We start from the raw sequence: 23,598 nt of genomic DNA on the forward strand, positions 1-23,598 counted from the left end.
GAAAGGGGCCGGAATTATCGTGAAGGAGCCGACCCAAACTGGTCATGAACGATTTGTCCCACTCCCATGAGGGAGGGAGCTGCGTAGCATCCACGCCGGGGGCACCAGGCTCAAAAACAGTTACCTTCCCTAAGCAGGTAAACTGATCAACATCTCCACCCATTTACCCATATCTGCCCCTCCCCCATCACCACTATTTTTCAGTGATGGATCAGGTCCAGAGTAACAATTATCTTGTTCCCCTTTACATCTGTGTACTGGAAATAACATTAAACTATCGTGAATCTTCTCATGGCTGCGAGCCCGTTAATGATCTTTTCACTGTGGCAGAGAAGCTGTCCTGAAGCCTGGCGGTACATGCTTTCAGTCTTTGTACCGTCTGCTGATGAGGGCGAGGAGTTCCCGACACCATGCTGAAATTCAGAAGAATGAGAGCAGAACTCACAGCTGTATATTTTTTTTTCTTTTTAAAACTTTTATAGAATCATATTTTAACTAAATAAACTGTATTCGTGATAAAAATATTTACAAGATTGAACCCTGCGATGACCTTTCATTTGTCACATTTACTGTCAATACGTTCTAAACTGATGTCTATGAATGATATGATTTACATTCAGACGCACCAACAGCCCTGCGGCCGCTCCTGTGGCTCTCCGGGACGGTGTACTACCACGATAATTAAGGGGCTTCCTCCCCCGCCTGCCCCTCCCTCTCCAGTATCAGGAGACCCCTACACCGTGTTCCTGTCCCACCGGGCCCTTGCGGTGGCTACACCGAGTGTCAGTGGGTCCCTCAGCACGTTCCCCTGCGGCCTGGAATGTGCCGGTCGACAGCATCCCTCACGGACATCTCGATGTGCCGGCTGACAAAATGATGAAGAGGATAGATGAGACAAAGGAATGAAAGTTGTTTCCACTGGAAGGTGAGACGAGAACTAGGGGACATAGCCTCAAGATTAGGGGGAGCAAATTCAGGACAGAGATTAGGGTAAGCTGCTTTTCCCATGGAGTGGTGAATCTGTGCCGTTCCTCGCCCAGGAAGGCAGTAGAGGCTACCTCATTAAATAAATATTGAAGACACGGTTCGATAGGTGTTTGCATAGCAAGGGAATTAGGGTGATGGGTAAAAGGAGGTGGAGCTCACTCATGGAAGGTCAAAGGACTCAGGATCTCAATTCCTCAAAGGTCATAAAAGAGTCTTCAAAACGGTTTTAAGACGGAGGCAAAAGACAGAAGTTGCCAAGATCAGGTGGGACTGCAGTGTTGAACTGATCAGCTACGACCCCATTGATCAAGAAACAAATTTATTCACCAGATACATTTACATGTACGTTTGTATTGGAAATTTTCTGTGCTGTGTTGATCAGGACGTGACATGCACGACTCAGCAATTATATGGAATAATGTAATACGAATATGAAATGAAATGTGCATAAATGCATAAACGCCAGTTTGTATTTACAATGTAAACAGGGATGATAAAAATGTGCTTGAAGATTTTTACAGTCCATTGCAGTGACCTGGTTAAAAGACAGAGGAGGCGTGGAGGCTCACGGGACTGGTTGATCAGATTAACTGTATAACGGGGGAAATAGATGCTCAGAAGCTGTCCTTGAGCCTGTCCTTGGTGGTCGGTGCTTTCAGGCTTTTGTATCTTTGGTCCCATGGGAGGAGGGAGTCCTGTGAAACTCACCGGAAGAATGGGGGAGATTTCACAAAATGGGAGAAAACTGGACTTGAAACATGACAAACTAAAAAGATTCTCCGTGTAAAGGTTAGTCATCTGTCTCTCCCTGTCTCCTGTACCTTTCCCTCCAGCATCCCGAGAGTATACTGAACTGATACCAGGATCCAGCGGGATGTCTCAGGTTAAAGTGTGCTGGAGGTTTGGAAAACCGGAAAAAAAACAACTGCAGTTCCCGGAGAACTGAAATTATAACGGAAAATGCAGGAAACTCTCAGCAGGTCAGGCAGCATCTGTAGAGACAGAAACAGTCTGCTCAGCTTGAGAGGTTATTTCCAGTTATCTTGGGCACTCTGGGCTTTAGTGTAGAAGAGGAAGAGGTGAGTGAATGGGTTGGAATTGGCTTATTTTTCTCACATGTACTGAGGTGCAGTGAAAAGTGTGACCTGCATACTGTTCATACAGATTAAATCATTCCACAGTGTATCAAGGTAGAATTAGGTAAAACTGTAACAACTGCAACGAAAATGCAATGCAGGTAGACAATAAGTTACAAGACCATGACAACTGTCTCAGGCATGGACTGACTGTCACAAACCAAACTCGACACCAGGAGGACCCCCTGACCGCCACCCCCCCCCCCCACCCCACAGCATCAGATTCTGGTGTTTCTGTCTGCCCTTTGTGCCGTGTGGAGCAGCCAGAGGAATTCTAAGTGAGTCCCCCGGCCATCAGCCAGGATTGTGACCCAAACGGAGAGAAGTCCGTGGCTGTTGGTGGTGCTCAGAGATCAGTGCTTGCGGACCTGTGAGGGGTTGGGGATTGATGTTGATGTTCTCCTGTAGAAGGAACGGGAGGTTGGAAGCATAGAGACTGTGGGAAGGAAACCCAGAGCTTAGAGTGTGGGTGTCTGAAGATATCGGTAAATTGTTGGATTAGAGGAGATTACAAAACAGTGAGGGGGTGATGATGTGAGAGGGATTTGAAAACAAGAGGCTGGTGAAACATTTCCAATCTAGGAGGCAGTGTAGCTTGGTGAAAGTGGAGAAAAAATATTGTTGTTGTGGAGATGGTCATCCCGAAACTCTGGAGCCTGATGTTGTCACTGAGTAGATGAGACACAGGAGGGTTCTTGGCAGGGGTATCAGAGACAAGGAGTGTCTGTGGTGGGGGTTGGGGTAAGAAGACATTGATTTCTGTAGTTTTAGACTCATCTTTAGAATTCTCCAGACCCCCACCCCACCTGTTTTACAGGCTCCGCACCTTCAGGTGTATTAACTGTGCAATGCAATGTTCATCAGCCCATTACCTTCTCCATGCATCCACTGACATCTGGGATTCGGACTTCTGGAGATACTGGGAATTGCAAAGTATATTCTCAACATCCATTGTCCAATTGCCCACCTTCTGATCTGTACACAGTGAACTCTCCCCACCCTCAGCTCCAACACTGTACATTGGGAAAGGTACCTGTACTGTGGAGGGGTAAGGCAGCCTGGTGAGGGTATTAGAAACACAGACCGCACAACAGTTATTGGGAAATCTTTGGGTGCAGTGAGTCAGGGGAAGGGGTGGTGGTGAATAATTCAAACACCAAAGAGAAAATTATCTGGAAAAGTGATACTGGAAAGGTGTCTTCATTGGTGGGGGAATCAAGGGAGAAATTCCTCTTGGTGGAGACGGTCAGCAACTTCGAATTCCTGTGTGTTAACGTATGAGATGAATTATTCTAGGCTCAGCACATAAATATAATCACAAGGAAGGTGAGTCGTTGTCTTTACTTTATTAGGAGGTTCAGATTGTCATGAAACAGTTTAACAAACTTCTGCAAATGTCCTGCTGAAAGTATCCTGACTTGTTGCATTATGGTCTGACAGAGCTGTTCAAACATGCAGGAATGTAAGAAGCTGCAGAATAATGGACTTTGTGCAACGCGTCAAGAACACATCACTCCCCATCATGGTAGTACACACGTACATGAGGCACTGCCTCAAGAAGGCAACATCTATTATCAAAGATCTGCATCGCCCAGGCCAAGTCATCTTCTCACAGCCATCATCAAACAGGAGATACAGAGGTCTGAAATCCCAAACCACCAGATACAGGAACAGCTGCTTCCCTTCAGCAATCAGTTGTTAAACCAACTTGCAAAGCACGAATCATTCCAGATTAGCAAAACATGACCCCTTTGATCAACTTGCACAAAAATGGACTTTGTTCTTTTATCTTCATATTGTGTTCTTTCCTTTAAATATTGTGCCCAATTTATATTTGATTAGTTTCTCCTGTGAAAGCTGTTCCTATGATGTTGTGTGTCTGTGTTGCTGCTGCAGGGTTTTCATTGCACCTGTGCAGACATGTACTTGTGCATGTGACAATAAACTTCACCTTGACTTTGACAAAAGTAGACCTCATCCTGGGATTGCATTCCCAGTACATTTCTTCACACACAGCCTACTGAATGTATGGAACACTGAATAGTGCTGAGATCATCAATAATCATTATGGATGTGTTCAAACCACATTTCACTGACATTCTGAGATCCACTTTGGCTTCTCTGGGCATTCAAGAGTGCTCTGTTTAATTGGACCCGCCCCTCTGCCTTTCAGAGACAGCATGGAGATAAGTACGTTATCGAGAGCATGTGTCTGACAGAACTAAGCTGAAATATCCCCAAAAGCTGGGAGGCAGTCACTCCCCCAGTCCTCCTTCCATCGCTGAACCTGAACCTCCATTTCCCATTTTGTTCCCATTCCGTTTACTGTTACCCCTATTCAACCAGCTCAGACACACTGTCAGTTCACTGTGCAGGTTAAATGTTTATAACACAGAGAATATCTGCACATATTCATTCTGATTGCAAGGTTCAGATATCACAATTCCAGGGAACAGTCCACTTCACTGCATTCTAACACCACGTGCGCCCGGTCTGCAGTCGGTAGGAGAGAGAGAGAGAGTGAGAGAGAGCTGGGAAGAAGATACTGAGTGAAATCTGCAGATCAGACGTCAATATAAACAGTTTCACCTGTCAGTAGCAATGGCAGAGAGTCAGTTCTCACATGGTGGTCTGGACCTGAAATATGAACCATGTTTCCCCACTGCTGAGTGCTCCGGCTTTTTCTGGTTGTATTTCAGAGAATCGGTGCAGTGAGATCTGCTCAGTGGGTCCAGAGAAATCTGAGACCTCGGAGAACGTGTCCCACTGCGTTATGTTGTGAGCAGAGTGAGTGGTTCAGAGTTGTCACCTGTCTCGTAATCACATGGGTTTAAGATGAGATCCAGTTTCTCACCTGGTCATACCCACACTGCGTTCTGTAGGGTCCTGCCGCCCAGAGGCTGTCCGTCTTCTGCACAGTAACATCCCGGTCCTTTTTCCCTGGGGCGGCAATGACTAGTACCAGAGGACATCTGTTTATGGTGAGTGGTGGAAAGTCCAGTGGAGATGTCGGATGTCTGTTTTTCAACAGGTGCCTGGAATATCAGAGGACATTTGATTATGTCCTAATCAAATGACAGGGAACCTTTGATTATGGAAATTGGGGAGTATTTTCTCAACATCTAATGTCCAATTGCCCACCTTCTGATCTGTACACAGTGAACAGCTCCTACACTCAAGGAAAGATGAGGAAATGATCCACTAGAAGTGATAATGGAAAAGTATCCTCATTGCAGGGGAAACAGACAGCAAGTGAGAACATCGTAGTGGAGAGGGTTAGCAACTTCAAATTCCTTGAGTAACATAGGCTCAGCAGATGAATGTAATCACAAGGAAGGTGAGTCAGTATCTTTACTTTATTAGGAGGGTCAGACTGTCACCAAACATTTTAACAAACATCTGCAAATGTCCTGTTGAAAGTATCCTGTGGTTGCATTACGGTCTGACACAGCTATTTGAACGTTCAGGAATGTAAGAAGCTGCAGAGTTGTGGACTCTGCCCAATGCATCACTAACACTCCCCTCCCCAACACTGGTCGTATTTACACGCGGTACTGCCTCAAGAAGGCAACATCTATCATCAAACCCCGTTCAACCGACTTTCTCAGTTCCACCTTGGCTCCTCTGGGCTTTAAAGAGTTCTGTTTAATTGAATCAATCTGTCTGCCTTTCACAGATTTCACAGAGAGATGTCTCTGCCCAAACCTGGGCTGCAATCTCCCAAAAAACTGAGAAGCAACAGTTCCATTCCTCCCTGTGGAGCAGAACCCAAACCTCCGTCTCCCATTTTGTTCCCATTCCGTTCACTGTTTCCCCAAAGTAACCAGCACAGACACATTATCAGTTCACTTTCAAGATGAAATGTTTATTGCACAGAAAATATCTGCACATTTTTACACTGATTGCAAGGAGCAGATATCACAATTCCAGAGAACAGTCCACGTCACTTTATTCCAAAACAACGGGCACCTGGACTGCAGTCGGTAGGAGAGAGAGTGTGACAGAGCTGGGAAGGAGACACTGAGTCAAATCTACAGATTAGATGTCAATATAAACATCCTCACCTGTCAGTAGCAATGGCAGAGAGTCAGTTCTCACATGGTGGTCTGGACCTGAAATATGAACCATGTTTCCCCACTGCTGAGTGCTCCGGCTTTTTCTGGTTGTATTTCAGAGAATCGGTGCAGTGAGATCTGCTCAGTGGGTCCAGAGAAATCTGAGACCTCGGAGAACGTGTCCCACTGCGTTACGTTGTGAGCAGAGTGAGTGGTTCAGAGTTGTCACCTGTCTCGTAATCACATGGGTTTAAGATGAGATGAAGTTTCTCAGTGAAACTGTCTGTGTAAGTGTGGAGGTGACACATGTTGTCACCATTGTAAAATGACACTTGGCCCCGCTCGTAATGCAGATAAATCCCCAGTTTTCGGAGTTTAATTTCCTGATGGGAGATGACATCAATGACCCAGTATCCCTCTGCTGGTGTGGTGGTGTGATCTCTATCCCTGTTTACAGACTCTCTGCAGACACCCACAACCCACTCAGTCTTATATCCAACATACACCTCCCAGTAGTGCCTCCCAGATGTAAATCCCTGTGAACTCAAAACATTTAATATTTTCTCAAATCTTTTCGGGTGATCCTGAAGATTTTGTCTGCTGCCTGTGTACTTTACACTCATCAGATCCTTAGAGAGGACGAGCTGATTGTGAGCTGTATCTGGGTCCAGCGTCAGCCACTCTGGCACTGAAACAAAACGGTTACGATAAGAAAACCAGATGGAACGGCCATGATCTGAGCTGACAGTGATGAGCATCGTCTCCTCCCTCAGCCCAGGAAGTGTGGAGCCCCTGGAGGAGATTTCAATCCCCACTGCTCCCTCCGTCCGGTTTAACACCGTACGTCACAGTGATGTATTTGTTACAGGCAGTTCAATCCCCTTCCTCTGCCCAGGAAGTGTGGAGCCCCTGGAGGAGATTTCAATCCCCACTGCTCCCTCCGTCCTGTTTAACTCCGTACAACGTCACAGTGATTTATTTGTTACAGGTAGTTCAATCCCCTTCCTCTGCCCAGGAAGTGTGCAGCCCCTGGAGGAGATTTCAATCCCCACTGCTCCCTCCGTCCGGTTTAACACCGTACAACGTCACAGCGATTTATTTGTTACAGGCAGTTCAATCCCCTCCCTCTGCCCAGCTGACTGGATTCTGTGATGTTTTATGTGGCTGCAGTTCTCTTTTTAAAAGCTAAACGGGACAAGCCATGACAGATTCATTCCTAGTGACACAGCAGCCCGTGAGGGGACAGGGCCAAGTGGACTTTTATTATTTAAACTGCAGATGCTGGAGGCGTGAACCCAAAACAGAAATGTATCGGTACAGGCAGCGTTTCCCATGGGAGAGTGATCAAAAACAAGAAAGTGGGATTTTACGGGGTGAGGAAGGGGATTTAAAGGTGATCTGTGGGGTAAATGTTTTACACAGAGAGTGCTTGCTATCTGGAATGTTCTCCTGGCAGAAGTGGTGGGATCAGATACAATTGCCAGGTTTAAGGGGCATTTAGACAGACATGAATAGGCCAGGCACAGAGGGATATGAGCTGAATGTGGCCACGTGGGATTAGTGTACAGTAGATGGCCAGAGTGGGCAGAAGGGCCGACTGTACAGTAGAACTCTATGACAACAAGGGGCAGGAGGTGGGGGCTGTAGTGGAGGGTCAGGAAGCATTTCAGAACATTGTTTATGTCAGGTTTGTGTGTTAGTAGCAGAAATGTTGCACAGTCTGAACACATGCTTGATGAGGGATGGTGACTGATAAGTGTAGAGTGTGGATCTGGAGCCTAGGAGTATCAGGAATTCCAGGGGAGAAGGTGGGGCAGTGGGGAGAAGTGAATCACAGAGAAAGAGGAAGGTACCTGGTGAAACCACGGCTCTCATTTCCTTCCACACTTTGAGATACCTCAACCTTCCTTCAGCCACATCCTCAGGAAGATCGACAGACACCACTCCAGGACGGGAAACCGGCAACTCACACCTACAGAGTCAGGGACAGGAATCAGTGACACACATTACCAAAGACTCTGTCTGCACTTCTCACTGCCTCAGCAAAGCAGGCAACATCATCAAAAACCCCACCCACCCCGGACATTCTCTCTTCTCCCCACCCCTCCCTTCAGATAGAAGGTACAAAATCATCAAAGCTCACCTCCAGGCTCAGGGGGAGATTCTATCCTGCTGTTATAAGACTATTGACCCATGTATAATATAATGGACTGAAAACCTCTCCATCCATCTACCATGTCATGGCCTTACACCTTATGGTCTGCCTGCACTGCACTCTCTCTGTAACTGTGACACTTCAATCTGCATTTTGTTGTGTTTTCCATTGTAATACAATACTGTGCATAAGCTTCTGGCACATTTACAAAGCTAGAGTGCCTCAGACTTTACACAGTACTACAGTAACTTTGGGTATCACATTGCACTGCTGCCGCAAAAGAGAAAACACATTTCACCAGCTATGTGAGTGATGATAAATGTGAATCTGATATGGGTTTCTGTTGTGGACTGCGACTGGGAAGGGGGCAGGGGGAGGGGAATCCCTGTTGGTAACAGGGGAAGGGAGAGGGAGGGACTGGGAAGCACCAGAGAGAGATTCTGTAATGATCAGTCAACCACTTGTTTGTAATCAAATGACCTTGCCCTGTGTCTCACGGCTGTGTGTCTACACCTGTGCACTCCTTCTCTGCCCCCTGTCCTGCTCCCCTCCCATGGCTCTCCACACTATCCATTCCCAACATCCTTTGCTCCCATCAGGTATACCTAGGCTGCCTGAGACTTTTGCACAGTACTGTATCTCAATACTCTGTTGTAAGGAAATAATCTGTATGGAAGACATCTAAAACAAAGTTTAATGCAACAATAATAAATCAATTGCCAAAATACATCACAGACACAACAGCACCTGGTGTCAGATTTTCAGCTAAAATTTACTCACCTCTTCAAAAGGGCTTGAATATCCTGAGGGGAAAGAGAGAGAATAGAATTGAGTGAAACTGTAGCTGAAATCTCTGGAAGGAATCACAGTGAGGGCTGGAGTACGAAGGCTAAACACTCACCCAGAGGAAAGGCTCAGAAACACTTGATTGTTTTCCATGTTCCATCTTTTCCCAAATTAGCTTTTGAGGGCTGAATTTAAACACTGTTCCACAGCCAGACCTTTCACTCTGAGGGTACTTCTCTAAATCCTCCAAAACCCTCTTCTCTTCTCCTCAAGAACTGAACTGTTTGAACAGCTACTTCCCTTCAACCATTCAGTTCCTGAAGCAATCAGCCAAACCCGGATCAGTTTAGAATCACCGTCACCACTTTGATCTCTTGCACCAAAATGGACTTAGTTTTAATTAACATAACACACACAAAATGCTGGTGGAACGCAGCAGGCCAGGCAGCATCTATAAGGAGAAGCACAGTCGATGTTTTGGGCCAAGACCCTTCGTCAAGACTAACCAAAAGGAAAGATAGTAAGAGATTTGAAAGTAGAGGGGGGAGGGGAAAATGCAAAACAATAGGAGAAGACCGGAGGGGGTGGGGTGAAGCTGAGAGCTGGAAAGGTGATCGGCGAAAGTGATACAGAGCTGGGGAAGGGAAAGGATCATGGGACAGGAGGCCTAGGGAGAAAGAAAGGGGGGAGGGGAGCACCAGAGGGAGATGGAGAACAGGCAGAGTGATGGGCAGAAAGAGAGAAAAAGGAGGGGAAAAAACTAAATATCAAGGATGGGGTAAGAAGGGGTAGAGGGGCATTAACTGAAGTTAGAGAAGTCAATGTTCATGCCATCAGGTTGGAGGCTACCCAGCCGGTTGTTCCTCCAACCTGAGTGTGGATTCATTTTAACAGTAGAGGAGGCCATAGATAGACATATCAGAATGGGAATGGGACGTGGAATTAAAATGTGTGGCCACTGTGAGATCTGCTTTCTCTGACAGACCGAGCATAGGTGTTCAGTGAAACGGTCTCCCAGTCTGCGTCGGGTCTCACCAATATATAAAAGGCCACACCGGGAGCACCAGACGCAGTATACCACACCAGCCGACTCATAGGTGAAGTGTCGTCTCACCTGGAAGGACTGTCTGGGGCCCTGAATGGTGGTGAGGGAGGAAGTGTAAGGGCAGGTGTAGCACTTGTTCTGATTACAAGGATAAGTGGAGATCAGCGGGAATGGATGGTGGAGACGAATGGACAAGGGAGTTGCGTAGGGAGCAAAAAGGGGGAGGGGGTGGGAAAGATGTGCTTGGTATTGGGATCCTGTTGGAGGTGACGTAAGTTACGGAGAATTATACGTTGGGCCTGGAGGCTGGTGGGGTGGTAGGTGAGGACAAGGGGATCCCTATCCCGAGTGGGGTGGCGTGCGGATGGGGTGAGGGCAGATGTGCACGAAATGGGAGTGATGCATTTGAGAGCAGAGTTGATGGTGGATGAAGGGAAGCCCCTTTGTTTAAAAAAGGAAGACATCTCCTTCGTCCTGGAATGAAAAGCCTCATTCTGAGAGCAGATGCAGCAGAGATAGAGGAATTGTGAGAAGTGGATAGCATTTTTGCAAGAGACAGGGTGGGAAGAGGAATTGACCAGGTAGCTGTGAGAGTCTATAGGCTTATAGTAGATATCAATAGATAAGCCGTCTCCAGAGATGGAGACAGAAAGATCAAGAAAGTGGAGGGAGGTGTTGGAAATGGACCAGGTAAATTTGAGGGCAGGGTGAAAGTTAGAGGCAAAGTTAATGAAGTCAACGAGCTCAGCATGCGAGCAGGAGGCAGCGCCAATGCAGTCGTCGATGTAGCGAAGGAAAAGATGGGGATGGATACCCGTATAGGCTTGGAACATGGATTGTTCCAGAAAGTCAACAAAATGGCAGGCATAGCGGACCCATGCGGGTGCCCATGGCTACACCCCTGGGTTGGAGGAAGTGTGAGGAGCCAAAGGAGGAATTATTGAGAGTAAAAACTAATTCCGCTAGACAGAGGGGAGTGGTGGTAGAGGGGAATTGGTTGGGTCTGGAATCCAAAAAGAAGTGGAGAGCTTTGAGACCTTCCTGGTGGGGGATGGAGGTATATAGGGACTGGACATCCATGGTGAAAATAAGGCTGTGGGGGACAGGGAACTTAAAATCATTGAAAAAATTCAAAGCATGAGAAGTGTCATGAAAGGGAAGAGATTGAACAAGGGGGGATAAAACAGTGTCAAGGTATGCAGAAATGAGTTTGGTGGAGCAGGAGCAAGCTGAGATAATGGGTCTACCTGGACAGGAAGGTTTGTGGATCTTGGGTAGGAGGTAGAAACGGAAAGTGCGGGGTGTGGGAACCATGAGGTTGGTGGCAGTGGATGGGAGATCCCCAGAGCTGATAAGGTTGGGGATGGTATAGGAGACAGTGGCCTGGTGCTCCTTAGTGGGGTCATGATCAAGGGGTAAATAAGAGGAGGTATCAGAGAGTTGTCGCTGTGCCTCGGCCAGGTAGAGGTCAGTACGCCAGACAACAACAGCTCCCCCTTATCTGCAGGTTTTATAGTGAGGTTGGGATTGGTGCGGAGGGAGCGGAGAGTAGAGCATTCGGAAGGAGTGAGGTTGGAATTGGAACAGGGTGTGGTGAAGTCAAGACGGTTAATGTCCCATCGGCAATTGGCAATAACGAGATCCAGAGCAGGCAGAAGACCAGAGCAGGGTGTCCATGAAGAGGAGGAGGGTTGAAGATGGGAGAAGGGGTCATCGGTGGTCGTAGGAGAGTCTTTGTCAAAGAAGTAAGCTCGGAGATGGAGCCAGTGGAAGAAGAGTTCTGCGTCATGGCGTACACGGAACTCACTGAGGTGTGGGCGAAGGGGAACAAGGGTGAGGCCCTTACTGAGGACAGAGTGCTCTGCCTCAGAGAGTTGAAGGTCGGAGGGTATCGTGAAGACCCGGCATGGTTGAGAGATGGGGTCAGAGGGGGGAGGGACGCTGGTAGTGTCAGTGGAGAGGGAAGGTTTGGGGAGAGAGGAAGATGCTGAGGGCCCAGGAGCTGACGATGGGATCTGAGGGAGAGGGGATTGCAGAGTGGTGGTGGGGGAAGGTGGAGCCTCTGAGGGCCCAGGAGCTGACGATGGGATCTGAGGGAGAGGGGATTGCAGAGTGATGGTGGAGGAAGATGGAGCCTCTGAGGGCCCAGGAGCTGACGATGGGATCTGAGGGAGAGGGGATTGCAGAGTGATGGTGGAGGAAGATGGAGCCTCTGAGGGCCCAGGAGCTGACGATGGGATCTGAGGGAGAGGGGATTGCAGAGTGGTGGTGGGGGAAGATGGAGCCTCTGAGGGCCCAGGAGCTGACGATGGGATCTGAGGGAGAGGGGATTGCAGAGTGGTGGTGGGGGAAGGTGGAGCCTCTGAGGGCCCAGGAGCTGACGATGGGATCTGAGGGAGAGGGGATTGCAGAGTGGTGGTGGGGGAAGGTGGAGCCTCTGAGGGCCCAGGAGCTGACGATGGGATCTGAGGGAGAGGGGATTGCAGAGTGGTGGTGGGGGAAGGTGGAGCCTCTGAGGGCCCAGGAGCTGACGATGGGATCTGAGGGAGAGGGGATTGCAGAGTGGTGGTGGGGGAAGGTGGAGCCTCTGAGGGCCCAGGAGCTGACGATGGGATCTGAGGGAGAGGGGATTGCAGAGTGGTGGTGGGGGAAGGTGGAGCCTCTGAGGGCCCAGGAGCTGACGATGGGATCTGAGGGAGAGGGGATTGCAGAGTGGTGGTGGGGGAAGGTGGAGCCTCTGAGGGCCCAGGAGCTGACGATGGGATCTGAGGGAGAGGGGATTGCAGAGTGGTGGTGGGGGAAGGTGGAGCCTCTGAGGGCCCAGGAGCTGACGATGGGATCTGAGGGAGAGGGGATTGCAGAGTGGTGGTGGGGGAAGGTGGAGCCTCTGAGGGCCCAGGAGCTGACGATGGGATCTGAGGGAGAGGGGATTGCAGAGTGGTGGTGGGGGAAGATGGAGCCTCTGAGGGCCCAGGAGCTGACGATGGGATCTGAGGGAGAGGGGATTGCAGAGTGGTGGTGGAGGAAGGTGGAGCCTCTGAGGGCCCAGGAGCTGACGATGGGATCTGAGGGAGAGGGGATTGCAGAGTGGTGGTGGAGGAAGATGGAGCCTCTGAGGGCCCAGGAGCTGACGATGTGATCTGAGGGAGAGGGGGTTGCAGAGTGGTGGTGGGGGAAGGGGAGACGGGAATCACAATCACAGCGTGTGAAGACCCGGTCTGGAGTTCACGGCTGGAGTCGCAGTCAGTGGTTGCGCAATCGCTTTGAAACTGTCCATGGCCGTTGGAACCCATGTTGATGGCGCTGGAGTCCGGGTTTTCAATATGCCCTGGGTAGCTGGGGCAGCCGAGATCGACGGCCGGGTCCGTGCCTGGTGGGGGTGGAGCCAGCAGGCTCTGGGGTCTGCAGATGGAAGATCCTGCGACCCTTGCAGGACGTGATAAAGGGACGCCGGGTACCTTCTCATGGCAGAGAGTGCCGCCCTCAGAGATCGAGGGGGAAACGACGGGAGGCAGAGTCAATTAAATGTGAGTACCTGGGATACTCAGAAGGTCCAAATTGAGAAGCTCGAAAATGGATCCCGAAGCCAACTGGAGTCAGTTGGCGGGGGAAACACGTTCCAAGGAAGGATATATGACTGTAATAGCGGGTCTGGGTCAGAATATGATCGAAAGGTTCAAGGGCCAAAGGAATTATAGATGGGGAGCAGCGAGAGAGGGTTTCACTGAACTCCCGTCGAAGAGAAGATTTAAACTTCTTCAGTGTAGGCATCACTGAGAGAGGCTTCGCAGTTGTGAATTTCAAAAGCAAACACGATTTAATTCATTTTAATTATATTGTTCCTTATAAAGATTGTGTATAATTTATGTTGTGAGGAGGAGCCACTTTCTCGGATCAGAAAAGATCTGCAGGAGGTTGCAGATTCAGGGAGCTCTATCACGGGCACTCATCTCCCCAGCACTGAGGACACCTTCTAAGACAATGTACCAAGCAGACAGCATCCATTTTGAAGGAACCTCTCACCTAGGACATGCTAAGTGGTGCAGGCAGCAGTTCAGAGATTTCTACCCTGGAGATTTTCAGCTTTCTGCCTAACTCTCTATATTCTCTCTTCAGGACCTCCTCTCTTTTCCTACCTACGCAGTCTGCACCAATAAGCACCACCACCTCCAGCTGTCACCCTCTCTCTTTAGGATATTGTGGAACCGATTGGACACATCCCTGACCTGAGCACCTGGGGGGCAACATACCATCTGGGAGTCTCTTTCATGTCCGCAGAACCTGCTGTCTGCTCCTCTAATCATGGAATCCCCCACTTCACTCCTCTTCCCCCCACTTCCCTTCTGAGCCACAGAGACAGACTCAGTGCCGGAGACTTGGTCACTACAGCTTCCCCCTCGTAGTCACCCCCCACCAAACAATATCCAAAGTGGTATACTTGTTATCGAGGAGAACAGCCACAGGGGTACGCAGCACTATCTGTCTATTAGCTTTATTTCTTCTGACAGTTACCCAGGTACCTGCCTGCTTCAACGCAGAGGTGAGTACCTCCCTGTAGACCCTATGTATCACCTCCTCACTTTCCCATTTCAGCCACAGCTCCAGTCCCGTAACACCCTCTCTCAGGAGATACCACTCAGTGCACTTCATTCAGGTGTAGTTACCAGGGAGGCTGAAAGTCTCACAAACTTCACACAAGGAACGTACCTTTAGATCCATTTTCAGCACACTACCTATGAACTAGCAGAGAGAAAAAGCTTACCCGAGGCATTCGCACCCACCTAGCTGCGTTCCCAAGTCTGTGAACAAATCAGGACCACTCTAGCAATGCCCCACTCTCACAACAGCCTCTCTACTTACACCGCTTTACTTTTTGTTGGCCCCGTCGTATTGCTGCCCGCCAAAAAGAACCTGAAAGCTTCCAAGCTATTTTTAAATCTCGCGTTGCATCACCATCAGATGATCTCTCATGCTGATTTCAGATCACCGATTCTTTGACAATGCACTTACCCAGACCTGCTACTCAGCCATGTGTCCTTCCTGGGAACATGTCTTCACTGCCTGCTGTACCAGGCAGTTTCCTGATCTGTTTTCAAGCTTCTCAATTTGGACCCTCTGTTGACCCCAGGTTTCACAGTCAATTGACTGTTTCTCCCTCTGCGTCCTACGCACACCACTTTCCGCCATGAGGTGTTCCTATCCCAGTCACTTCCACAAATCCGGGATTCTTTCTCCTCCACCTGTAATGGACCGGTCCGCTTCTTCATCCTCCGCCAGATCCACGCTTTCAATCACCGGTTCTTCAACTTTCTCATGTCCTGGAAGGATCGGCCATCTACAGACGACAGAACCTGCGCACTCCAATGCCGTCAGGTCCGGACGTCTCCAGTCCGTGATCCCTGCTGCTGACTTCAACGGCTCTGATGAACCAGAGCAGGTTCAAAACCCGGACTCCACCGCCATCAATGCGGATTCCAGTGACCTCAGACATCTCCTAAATGCCAACTGTGTAACCTCCATCTCCGACTCCAGCGATGACCTCCAGGCCGGGTGTTCACACATTGCCATAGGAACCCCCGTCTCCCCTTCCCCCACTACCACTCCGCAATCCCGTCTCTCTCCACCCGCTCTTGGGTCCTCAGAGTCTGCATCTTCCTCCCACCCCACCATCCCTGAAACACCCCAAACCACCCTTCTCCTCAGACACTACCAAGCCCCATACCCCTCCGATCCCAGCTCCCATCCGTCCTGGGTCTTCTCTATTCCTTCTGATCTTTGCCTCTCTGAAGCAGAATATTTTGTCCTCAGTAAGGGCCTCGCCTTTGCCCCCCTGCGCCCACACCTCAGTGAGTTTCTTCCACGCCTCTGTCTCCCAGCCTATTTCTTTGGCAAGGACTCTCCACTCCACACTGGTGACCTGTTCTCGTGTCTTCCACCCTCCTCCTCTTCCTGGACACCCCGCCCTGGTCTTATGCCTGCTCCGGACCTTTTCATTGCCAACTGCCAACAGGACATTAACCATCCAGACTTTAACACTTCTCTCTCCTATTTCTACCTCACTCCTTACAAAACGCTCGGCTCTCCATTCCCCCCACACCAATCCTAACCCCACCCTCAAACACGCAGATAAGGGGGGGGGCATACTGACCTCGACCTTGTTGAGGCCCAGCGACAATTCTCAGACATCTCCTCTTACTTACCCCTCGAACAGGACCCCACTAAGGAGCACCAGGCCACTGTCTACATCATTGACCTCATTCATTCTGGGGATCTCCCATTCACTGCTACCAACCTCAGTTCCTGCACACTGCACCTCCCGTTTCCTACTCCTGCCTGACTGAATTCATATCTCCATACCTTGGTTGTCTTATCCCCCCGCCCCCAGTTTAGTCCCCTCCTACCTACATCCAAGACACTTTTCACACTCTGAATCTTTTCAATGATTTCCATGACCCATCATTTTATTTTCACTCTGGATGTCCAGTCCCTATACACCTCCATCCCCCACCAGGCAGGCCTCAAAGCTCTCCGTTTCTTTGTGGACACCAGACACATGGGTCCCAGCCATGCCTGCCGTTCTGTCAGTCTATGTTCTCAGCCTACTCCGGTGACCATCCTGCATCTTTCCAATGCTACATCAACAATTGTGTTGTTGCTGCCTCCGGCACCCACTCTGAGCTCGTCAACTTCATCTTCCACCCTGCCTTCAAACTTACCTGGTCCATTTCCTCCCTCCCCTTTCTCGATCTCACTGTCTCTGTCTCTGGAGATAACTTATTTACTGATGTCTATTATAAGCCCATGGACTCTCACAGCTACCTGGACTATAACTCCTCCCACCCTATTACTTGTAAAAACACCAAACTCTTCTCTAAATTCCTCCATCTCTGTTGCATCTGCCCTCACGATGAGCATTTCATTCCAGAGCGAAGGAGACGTCCTCTTTTTCAAAGAAAGGGGCTTCCCTTCCTTCATCACCATCTCTTCCATTCACACGACTGCTCTTGCCCCATCTCCCCGCCACCCTACCAGGGATGGGGTTCCTCTTTTCCTCACCTACCACCCGACCAGCCTCCATGTCCAGCACACAATTCTCCAAATCTTCCGCCACCTCCAGCGGGATCCCACCACTTTCCCTCCCCGCCCCACTTTCTGCTTTGCACAGGGATCTGTCCCCTTGTGACTCCCTTGTCTATTCATGCCTCCCCAATGATCTCCCTCCTGGCATTTACCCTTGCAAGTGGAACAAATGCTACACCTGCCCCTGCATGTCCTCCCTCACTACTATTCAGGGCCCTAGTCCTTCCAGGTGAGGCAACACTTCACCTGTGGGAGTTTTATACTGTGTCCGGTGCTCCTGGTGTGGCATGCTGTATAATGGTGAGACCTGATGTAGATGGTAGACCAGCTTCTCAATCCATGGTCGCACTCAGGTTGGAGGAACAACATCTTATATTCCGTTTGGGTAGCCTCCAACCTGATGCTATGTACATTGATTTCTCGAACTTTCCATAATGGCAACCCCTCCCTCACCATCTCCTTCACAGTCCCCATCCCCTTTTCCCTCTCTCACCTTATCTCCTTGTCAGCCCATCTCCTCCCTCCGGTGCTCCTCTCCACCTTTCTTCCTTCCATGGTCTATGTTCTCTCCTATCAGGTACCCCTTCTTCAGTCCTGTATCTCTTTCACCAATCAAATCCCTAGCTACTTCCTTCATCCCTCCCTCTCCCAGCTTCACCTATCACCTCATGTCACACTCTCCCCTCCCCCTCCGTTTAAATCTATTCCTCATCTGTTTTTTCTCCTGTACTGTTGAAGGGCCTCGGCCTGAAACATCGAATGCACTTTGTCCCATAGATTCTGCCCGGCCTGCAGAGTTCCTCCAGCATTCGGTGTGCGTAGCTTCGTATGAGGAGCGTTTGAGTGTCTGGGCCTGTACCAGCAGGAGTTTTGAAGAATGAGAGGGGATCTCAGTGAAACCTGTCGAACATCAAAAGCTTTTGACAGAGCGGATGTGGAGAGGATGTTCCCTGTCATTCAGGAGTTTACCACCTGAGGGCCCAGCCTCAGAATTGAGAGACTTCCATTTCAAACAGAGGTGAGGTATAATTCTTCAGCCAGAGGGTGGTGAATCTGTGGAATTCATTGGAACAGACGGCTGTGCAGGCCAAGTCACGGGGTATATTAAAAGCGGAGGTCGGTAGGTTCTTGATTAATCAGAGCATCAAATGTTATGGGGATAAGGCAATAGAATGGGGTTGAGAGGAAGGATCAGAGTGGTGGAACAGACTCGATGGGTCGAATGGCCTAATTTTGCTCCCATGTCTTATAGACTTAAAACACAGCCGGAACCTTTACACACAGAATACTGGGTAAACTGCTTCACACAAAATGCTGGAGGGTGGAGGGTCTCTGTCAGTGATGCATCACTCCAGCTCTCTCCTTCTCTCATGATCCTGATGCAGAGGATAAAAGGCAAGCTAATGGGATGCAGTGGATGGGAAGGAAGAGGTGGAGGGAGTGGTAGGGAGAGCAAAGCACAGACAGGGGAGGATGGGGAGGGAAGGGGAAGGGAGATGGGATAAGGGGGAGGAGAAAGGTGGGAGCTTTTGGGACTGCATTGGTGGAGCTACGATCAGAAGCAGCCACGGGCAAAAGCAGAGTTGGCTGTTACACAGGGGAGGGGTAGGTGGGACCAGTTTTGGGAAAGGAGTATTTGGAGCAGAACGAGCAGACACGGGAACCATTGTGACTCGGGGCAGCTCATTCCTCTCCCCGTTTCCACACTTAATTTATTTAGACACACAGTGCGGAACAGGCCGTTCCAGCCCAGTGAGCCGACCCACCCGGCAACTCAGCAACTTTAACCCAGCCTGAACTCAGCACAATTTACAATGACCGACAAGCCTACTAATCAGTTTGTCTTTGGACTGTGGGAGGAAACATACGTGCATATGGGAAGGATTACAAACTTTCTTAGAGGACTCTGGAATTCAACTCCGAACTCCGACACCCCGAGGTGTAATCGTGTCCCTCTCACCGCGACGCCACCATGCCAACCCCACACCCTGCCATGCTATTTGACCGAAACTAATCCTGACTCACAGCGTGCTGAGAGCGCCACCTGGTGCTGTGTCAAGCAACTACACTGGAATGCCCACACATCTCCATTCCAGCATTGACACAGGGGTCGAATGCAGGGCCGGGGAGGCAAGAGCAGGGTGTGAGCCCACCGCCGCCTAGTCTCTGACTGATTCTGAGTTTCTATTGAACTGACTGCACTCGGGAAACCAGTCTTCACCCTATTTTCCAACATATTTAATTTCACTCCCAAATATATATCAGACTGTTTAGATCCCCAGACAAGAATGTGACACATCTTGTACCTTGAGGAGCCCTTGGGGATCTTGAATCTCCAGTCTCGCTTTTACACCTTGTATCACTTCTTCAATGGAAGAGATTTCGTCGACTGCTCTCTTTAAATTGTTTTCCAGTTGTGTCTGGATTTTGTCCGCTTCTCTCCGCAGCTCTGCTTCCATCTGCTGTTGCTTCTCACGCAGGAACTGGTGCATCTTCTCAAATTCAGCCCTGATCTCACAGCTCTGTCCATCCACCTGGTCCTGAGTTAGAGTGAGGTTAGCAGAGATTCACTGGCCAAACCAAATTCATCAGTTTGAATGATTTATTTTCTAAGAAGCAAACTCGGTGCTGCTTGGAGTGGTTATGAATCCTGCATCTCCAAAGGATACCGGGGGTGCATATGTATCAAATCACAAAGAGAGAATCTGCAGAAGCTGGAAATCCAAACAACACACACAAAATGCTGGAGGAACTCAGCAGGCCAGGCAACATCAATGGGAAAATGTACAGTTGACATTTCTGACTGAGAGCCTTTGGCTGTCCTCCAGCATTTTATGTATGTTTGAGTGGAGGCAGGAAACAAGTGACACGGGACATTTGACAACATATAGAACCCAGTCTCTAACTCAGCATGTCAAATGATAAGGTCAGGTGATGAAAACAGTCCAGCCTTCCTTTCATGGTAGGAATCACTTACAGTCAGCTGCTTACAGTTTGCTGTGGGACAGCATCGTACAACTGGAAAGGACCTGTCACTGCCAGTCTCTTTATTGTCGGATTAAAATGCAGCGTAGAAAAATCCCTCAAGCCATGATGCTTAGTGACCCTGATCACCAATTTACAATGACCAACTGAAATGTCTTTGGCCTGTGGGAGGAAACTGGACAGGTAACCCAGGGAACCATCCATGAACACCGAACGATTCCTACCTTCAGCCCCTGGATCGCAGCCTCCCCTGCCTGCTTACTCCGAACACTCTGGTTCATTTGCTCTTGCAGAAGCTTCAGTGACTCTTCCAACTTCTCCTGCAAGTCAGAAGACACAGAAGAAGATCTGAGAAAGGAGCCTTCCCAGGTTGCTGGCATTTATTGACCATGAAGTGGGGGGCAGAGGACTGAGGGGATATTCCCAGAACCCATGGGGCAAATAGAATTATTCTCTCTTGCCTTCTCACCCCTCATGTTCATCTCCCCTTCGCCCTTCATCTTCCAGTCCCTCACTTATTCCCTTCCTCAATATCGTCCCCTCATCATCCTACCTTTTTCTTCATCTCCCCACCTCCCTCCCATTCTATCATCTCCAATGGATTCCACTTGCCTTCATCTACCAGAACCATCTCCACCGTCCCCGGCCTCAACTCGACCTCCCCCCTCCACACTTCCCAAGTCGACCCGATAAAGTTCAAAGTCAATTTATTATCAAAGTGTTTGCATGTGATTGATTCTCTTACAATCATTTACAAGAATGTAAAGACAATTTATGAGAAACCATGAAATAACAAATTCTGACAAGCAACCAATGTGTAAAGGAGACAAATCATGCAAATAATAAAACAGTAAACATGAGTTGTCGAGACCTTGAAAGCGAGTCCACTGGTTGTGGAATCAGTTCAGTGTTGAGGTGAGTGAAGTTATCCACACTGGTTCAGGAGCCTATACTCTTCCCCAGCTGGTGACATCTGACCTTCTACCTCCTTCCCAATGGCAGCAGGGAGAGAGAGCATAGCCTGGATGATAGATACCCCGTCTCCCCTCCCTTGCAACCTCTCACCCGTCAGGTGTTCCCTCATCTACCCACCTCCCCTCCTCTCCCCATTCCTTCTTCTTCTCACCGTTTCTTCTTTCCCTTTTCTCCTGCCACATTCGCTACTTTCCTCCGCTTTCAAACGTCCTTTCCTTCGTTCTGCAATATCACTCTTACCCCCGTCTGCTCCCCCATCCACCTCGAACGGTGTTAGTCCCTCTCCTTCCAACCGTGTATCCAAACCGGGCATTCCCTTATCTCTTCGTCTCCCCTCCCTCTGCGCCCTCCACCACTCTCAAAGTTTCCCTTCTCCGTTTCCCTGTACTTACCCACCCGCCCCTCTCCCCGACCGCACGGCAGGGAGGGCAGGCGGGTGATCTCGCACCTTGAGCGCCTGGGCTGCCTCCTTTATCGGGATGACATTGTGCATCTTGTGCTGCGCCGACAGGCCACACACCAGGCAGATCATCTCCTGCTCCACCTGGCAGAACAGTTTCAGCTTCTCGTCGTGCTCCCGGCAGACAAACTCCTCCGTCCGCTCGGCCGTCACCCTCAGCTGCCTGACCTGCTCTGCGACGTTGCTCAGGATGTGAGCGGGCCTGGTGTTCCTCTGGACGAAAACCTGCCGGCACTGGGGGCAGGAGACATCCCCCGAGACCCTCCCCCAAACCTGAGAGATACACGCTCCGCAGAAGTGATGTCCGCACTCCAGGAAGACCGGATCGGCGAACACCTCCAGACAAATGGGACACGTTAATTCCTGGACAAGGTTTGCAGAAGCCATCTCGGTCCTCTCTCCCCCACTCGGAACTTTCACTTTCAACTCTGAGCGAAAGAGTCCGACTTCCTGTTTTGACCCCGTGGGTCCTCTCAGAGGCCGCAGACGTGGAATTGCTGTTGGCTTATTTTACCACAAGTCCCGAGCCTGACTTGCAGACTCTTCAGAGATCAGACCATTTCGCCGAGTTACAATAACAGAATGCAGAATAAAGTGTAACAGGTACAGAGAAAGCGCGACAGGTAAACAATGAAATGTAAGGTAGATGGTGAATTGAAGGGCTGTGACTCAGGTCTTCCTGCAGCGCATTCCAACACGCCGTTATGGTTCGGAAACAGCCCTGCGGGGCGCTGAAGACTCAGTACTGGTCTGTCAAAACAACCCGTCAGCAACAGCGTACTCGCCATCAAGGAAAGTGCAGAAAAATCATATACAGAAAGCCGCCACAAAAATACCTATAACATCATGAAGGATCCCACCCACCCTGTTCATGGAGGGATCGCCCCACTCCCATCAGGGAGGCGACGCAGCATCCACGTCAGCACCACCAGGATCAAAAACAGTTACTTTCCTCAAGCAGTAAGGCAGATCAACAACTCCAGCCACTGACCCACCCCACCACAGCTCCACCCACTGACACACCCCACCACAACTCCACCCACTGACCCACCCCACCACACCTCCACCCAATGACCCACCCCACCACATCTCCACCCACTGACACACCCCACCACATCTCCACCCACAGACACACCCCACCACACCTCCACACAATGACCCACCCATCACACCTCCAGCCACTGACCCACCCCACCACAGCTCCACCCACTGACACACCCCACCACATCTCCACCCACAGACACACCCCACCACAACTCCACCCACTGACCCACCCCACCACACCTCCACACAATGACCCACCCATCACACCTCCACCCACTGACCCAACCCACCACACCTCCAACCACCGACCCATCCCACTACACCTCCAGCCTCTGACCCTCCCCACCACATCTCCACCCAATGACCCACCCCACCACAGCTCCACCCACTGACACACCCCACCACATCTCCACCCACAGACACACCCCACCACATCTCCACCCACAGACACACCCCACCACACCTCCACCCACTGACCCACCCCACCACACCTCCAACCACCGACCCATCCCACTACACCTCCAGCCTCTGACCCTCCCCACCACATCTCCACCCACTGACCCTCCCCACCACATCTCCAACCACTGACCCACCCCACCACATCTCCACCCACTAACCCACAACACCACACCTCCACCCACCGACACACCCCACCAATTCTCCACCCACTGACCAACCTCAGCACTTCTCGACCCACTGACCCACCCCATCACATCTCCACACACTGACCCACCCCATCACACCTCCACCCACTGACCCAACCCACCACACCTCCACCCACTGACCCACCCCACCACATCTCCACACAATGACCCACCCCACAACATCACCACCCACTGACCGACCCCACCACATCTCCAACCACTGACCCAACCCACCAGACCTCCACC

At 50.1% G+C, this 23,598-nt stretch overlaps 1 protein-coding gene across 2 annotated transcripts; it reads right to left on the reverse strand.

Annotated features, from left to right (window-relative positions):
• Positions 1–5,980: 5,980 nt before the first annotated feature.
• On the reverse strand, positions 5,981–22,332 carry LOC132394538 (zinc-binding protein A33-like). 2 transcript variants are annotated; one of them, XM_059970820.1, is made up of 6 exons: positions 21,653–22,329; positions 20,454–20,549; positions 19,551–19,784; positions 9,114–9,136; positions 8,032–8,150; positions 5,981–6,866 (listed from the first exon to the last, which is right to left on the reverse strand). In XM_059970820.1, exons 1-6 carry the CDS (start codon positions 22,049–22,051, stop codon positions 6,370–6,372), a joined length of 1,368 nt encoding a protein of 455 aa, XP_059826803.1. In that variant the 5' UTR covers positions 22,052–22,329; the 3' UTR covers positions 5,981–6,369. The 2 variants fall into 2 exon arrangements, with proteins under 2 accessions (XP_059826803.1, XP_059826804.1); XM_059970821.1 differs by lacking the exon at positions 19,551–19,784 and having other exon boundaries at positions 21,653–22,332.
• Positions 22,333–23,598: the final 1,266 nt, after the last annotated feature.

Source organism: Hypanus sabinus, chromosome 5 (genome assembly GCF_030144855.1).
Source record: "Hypanus sabinus isolate sHypSab1 chromosome 5, sHypSab1.hap1, whole genome shotgun sequence".
In the NCBI taxonomy this organism is placed as follows: Eukaryota; Metazoa; Chordata; class Chondrichthyes; order Myliobatiformes; family Dasyatidae; genus Hypanus; species Hypanus sabinus.

What these genes read in the sequence shown, in the direction of transcription:
- LOC132394538 (XM_059970820.1), bottom strand. Translation starts at nt 22,051, where the DNA reads ATGGCTTCTGCAAACCTTGTCCAGGAATTAACGTGTCCCATTTGTCTG. An exon ending in AGGCAGCCCAGGCGCTCAAG is followed by an intron (nt 20,550 to 21,652) that starts GTGCGAGATCAC and finishes TCTGACTTGCAG; the next exon opens with GAGAAGTTGGAAGAGTCACT. An exon ending in ATTCAAGCCCTTTTGAAGAG is followed by an intron (nt 8,151 to 9,113) that starts GTGAGTAAATTT and finishes CTGACTCTGTAG; the next exon opens with GTGTGAGTTGCCGGTTTCCC.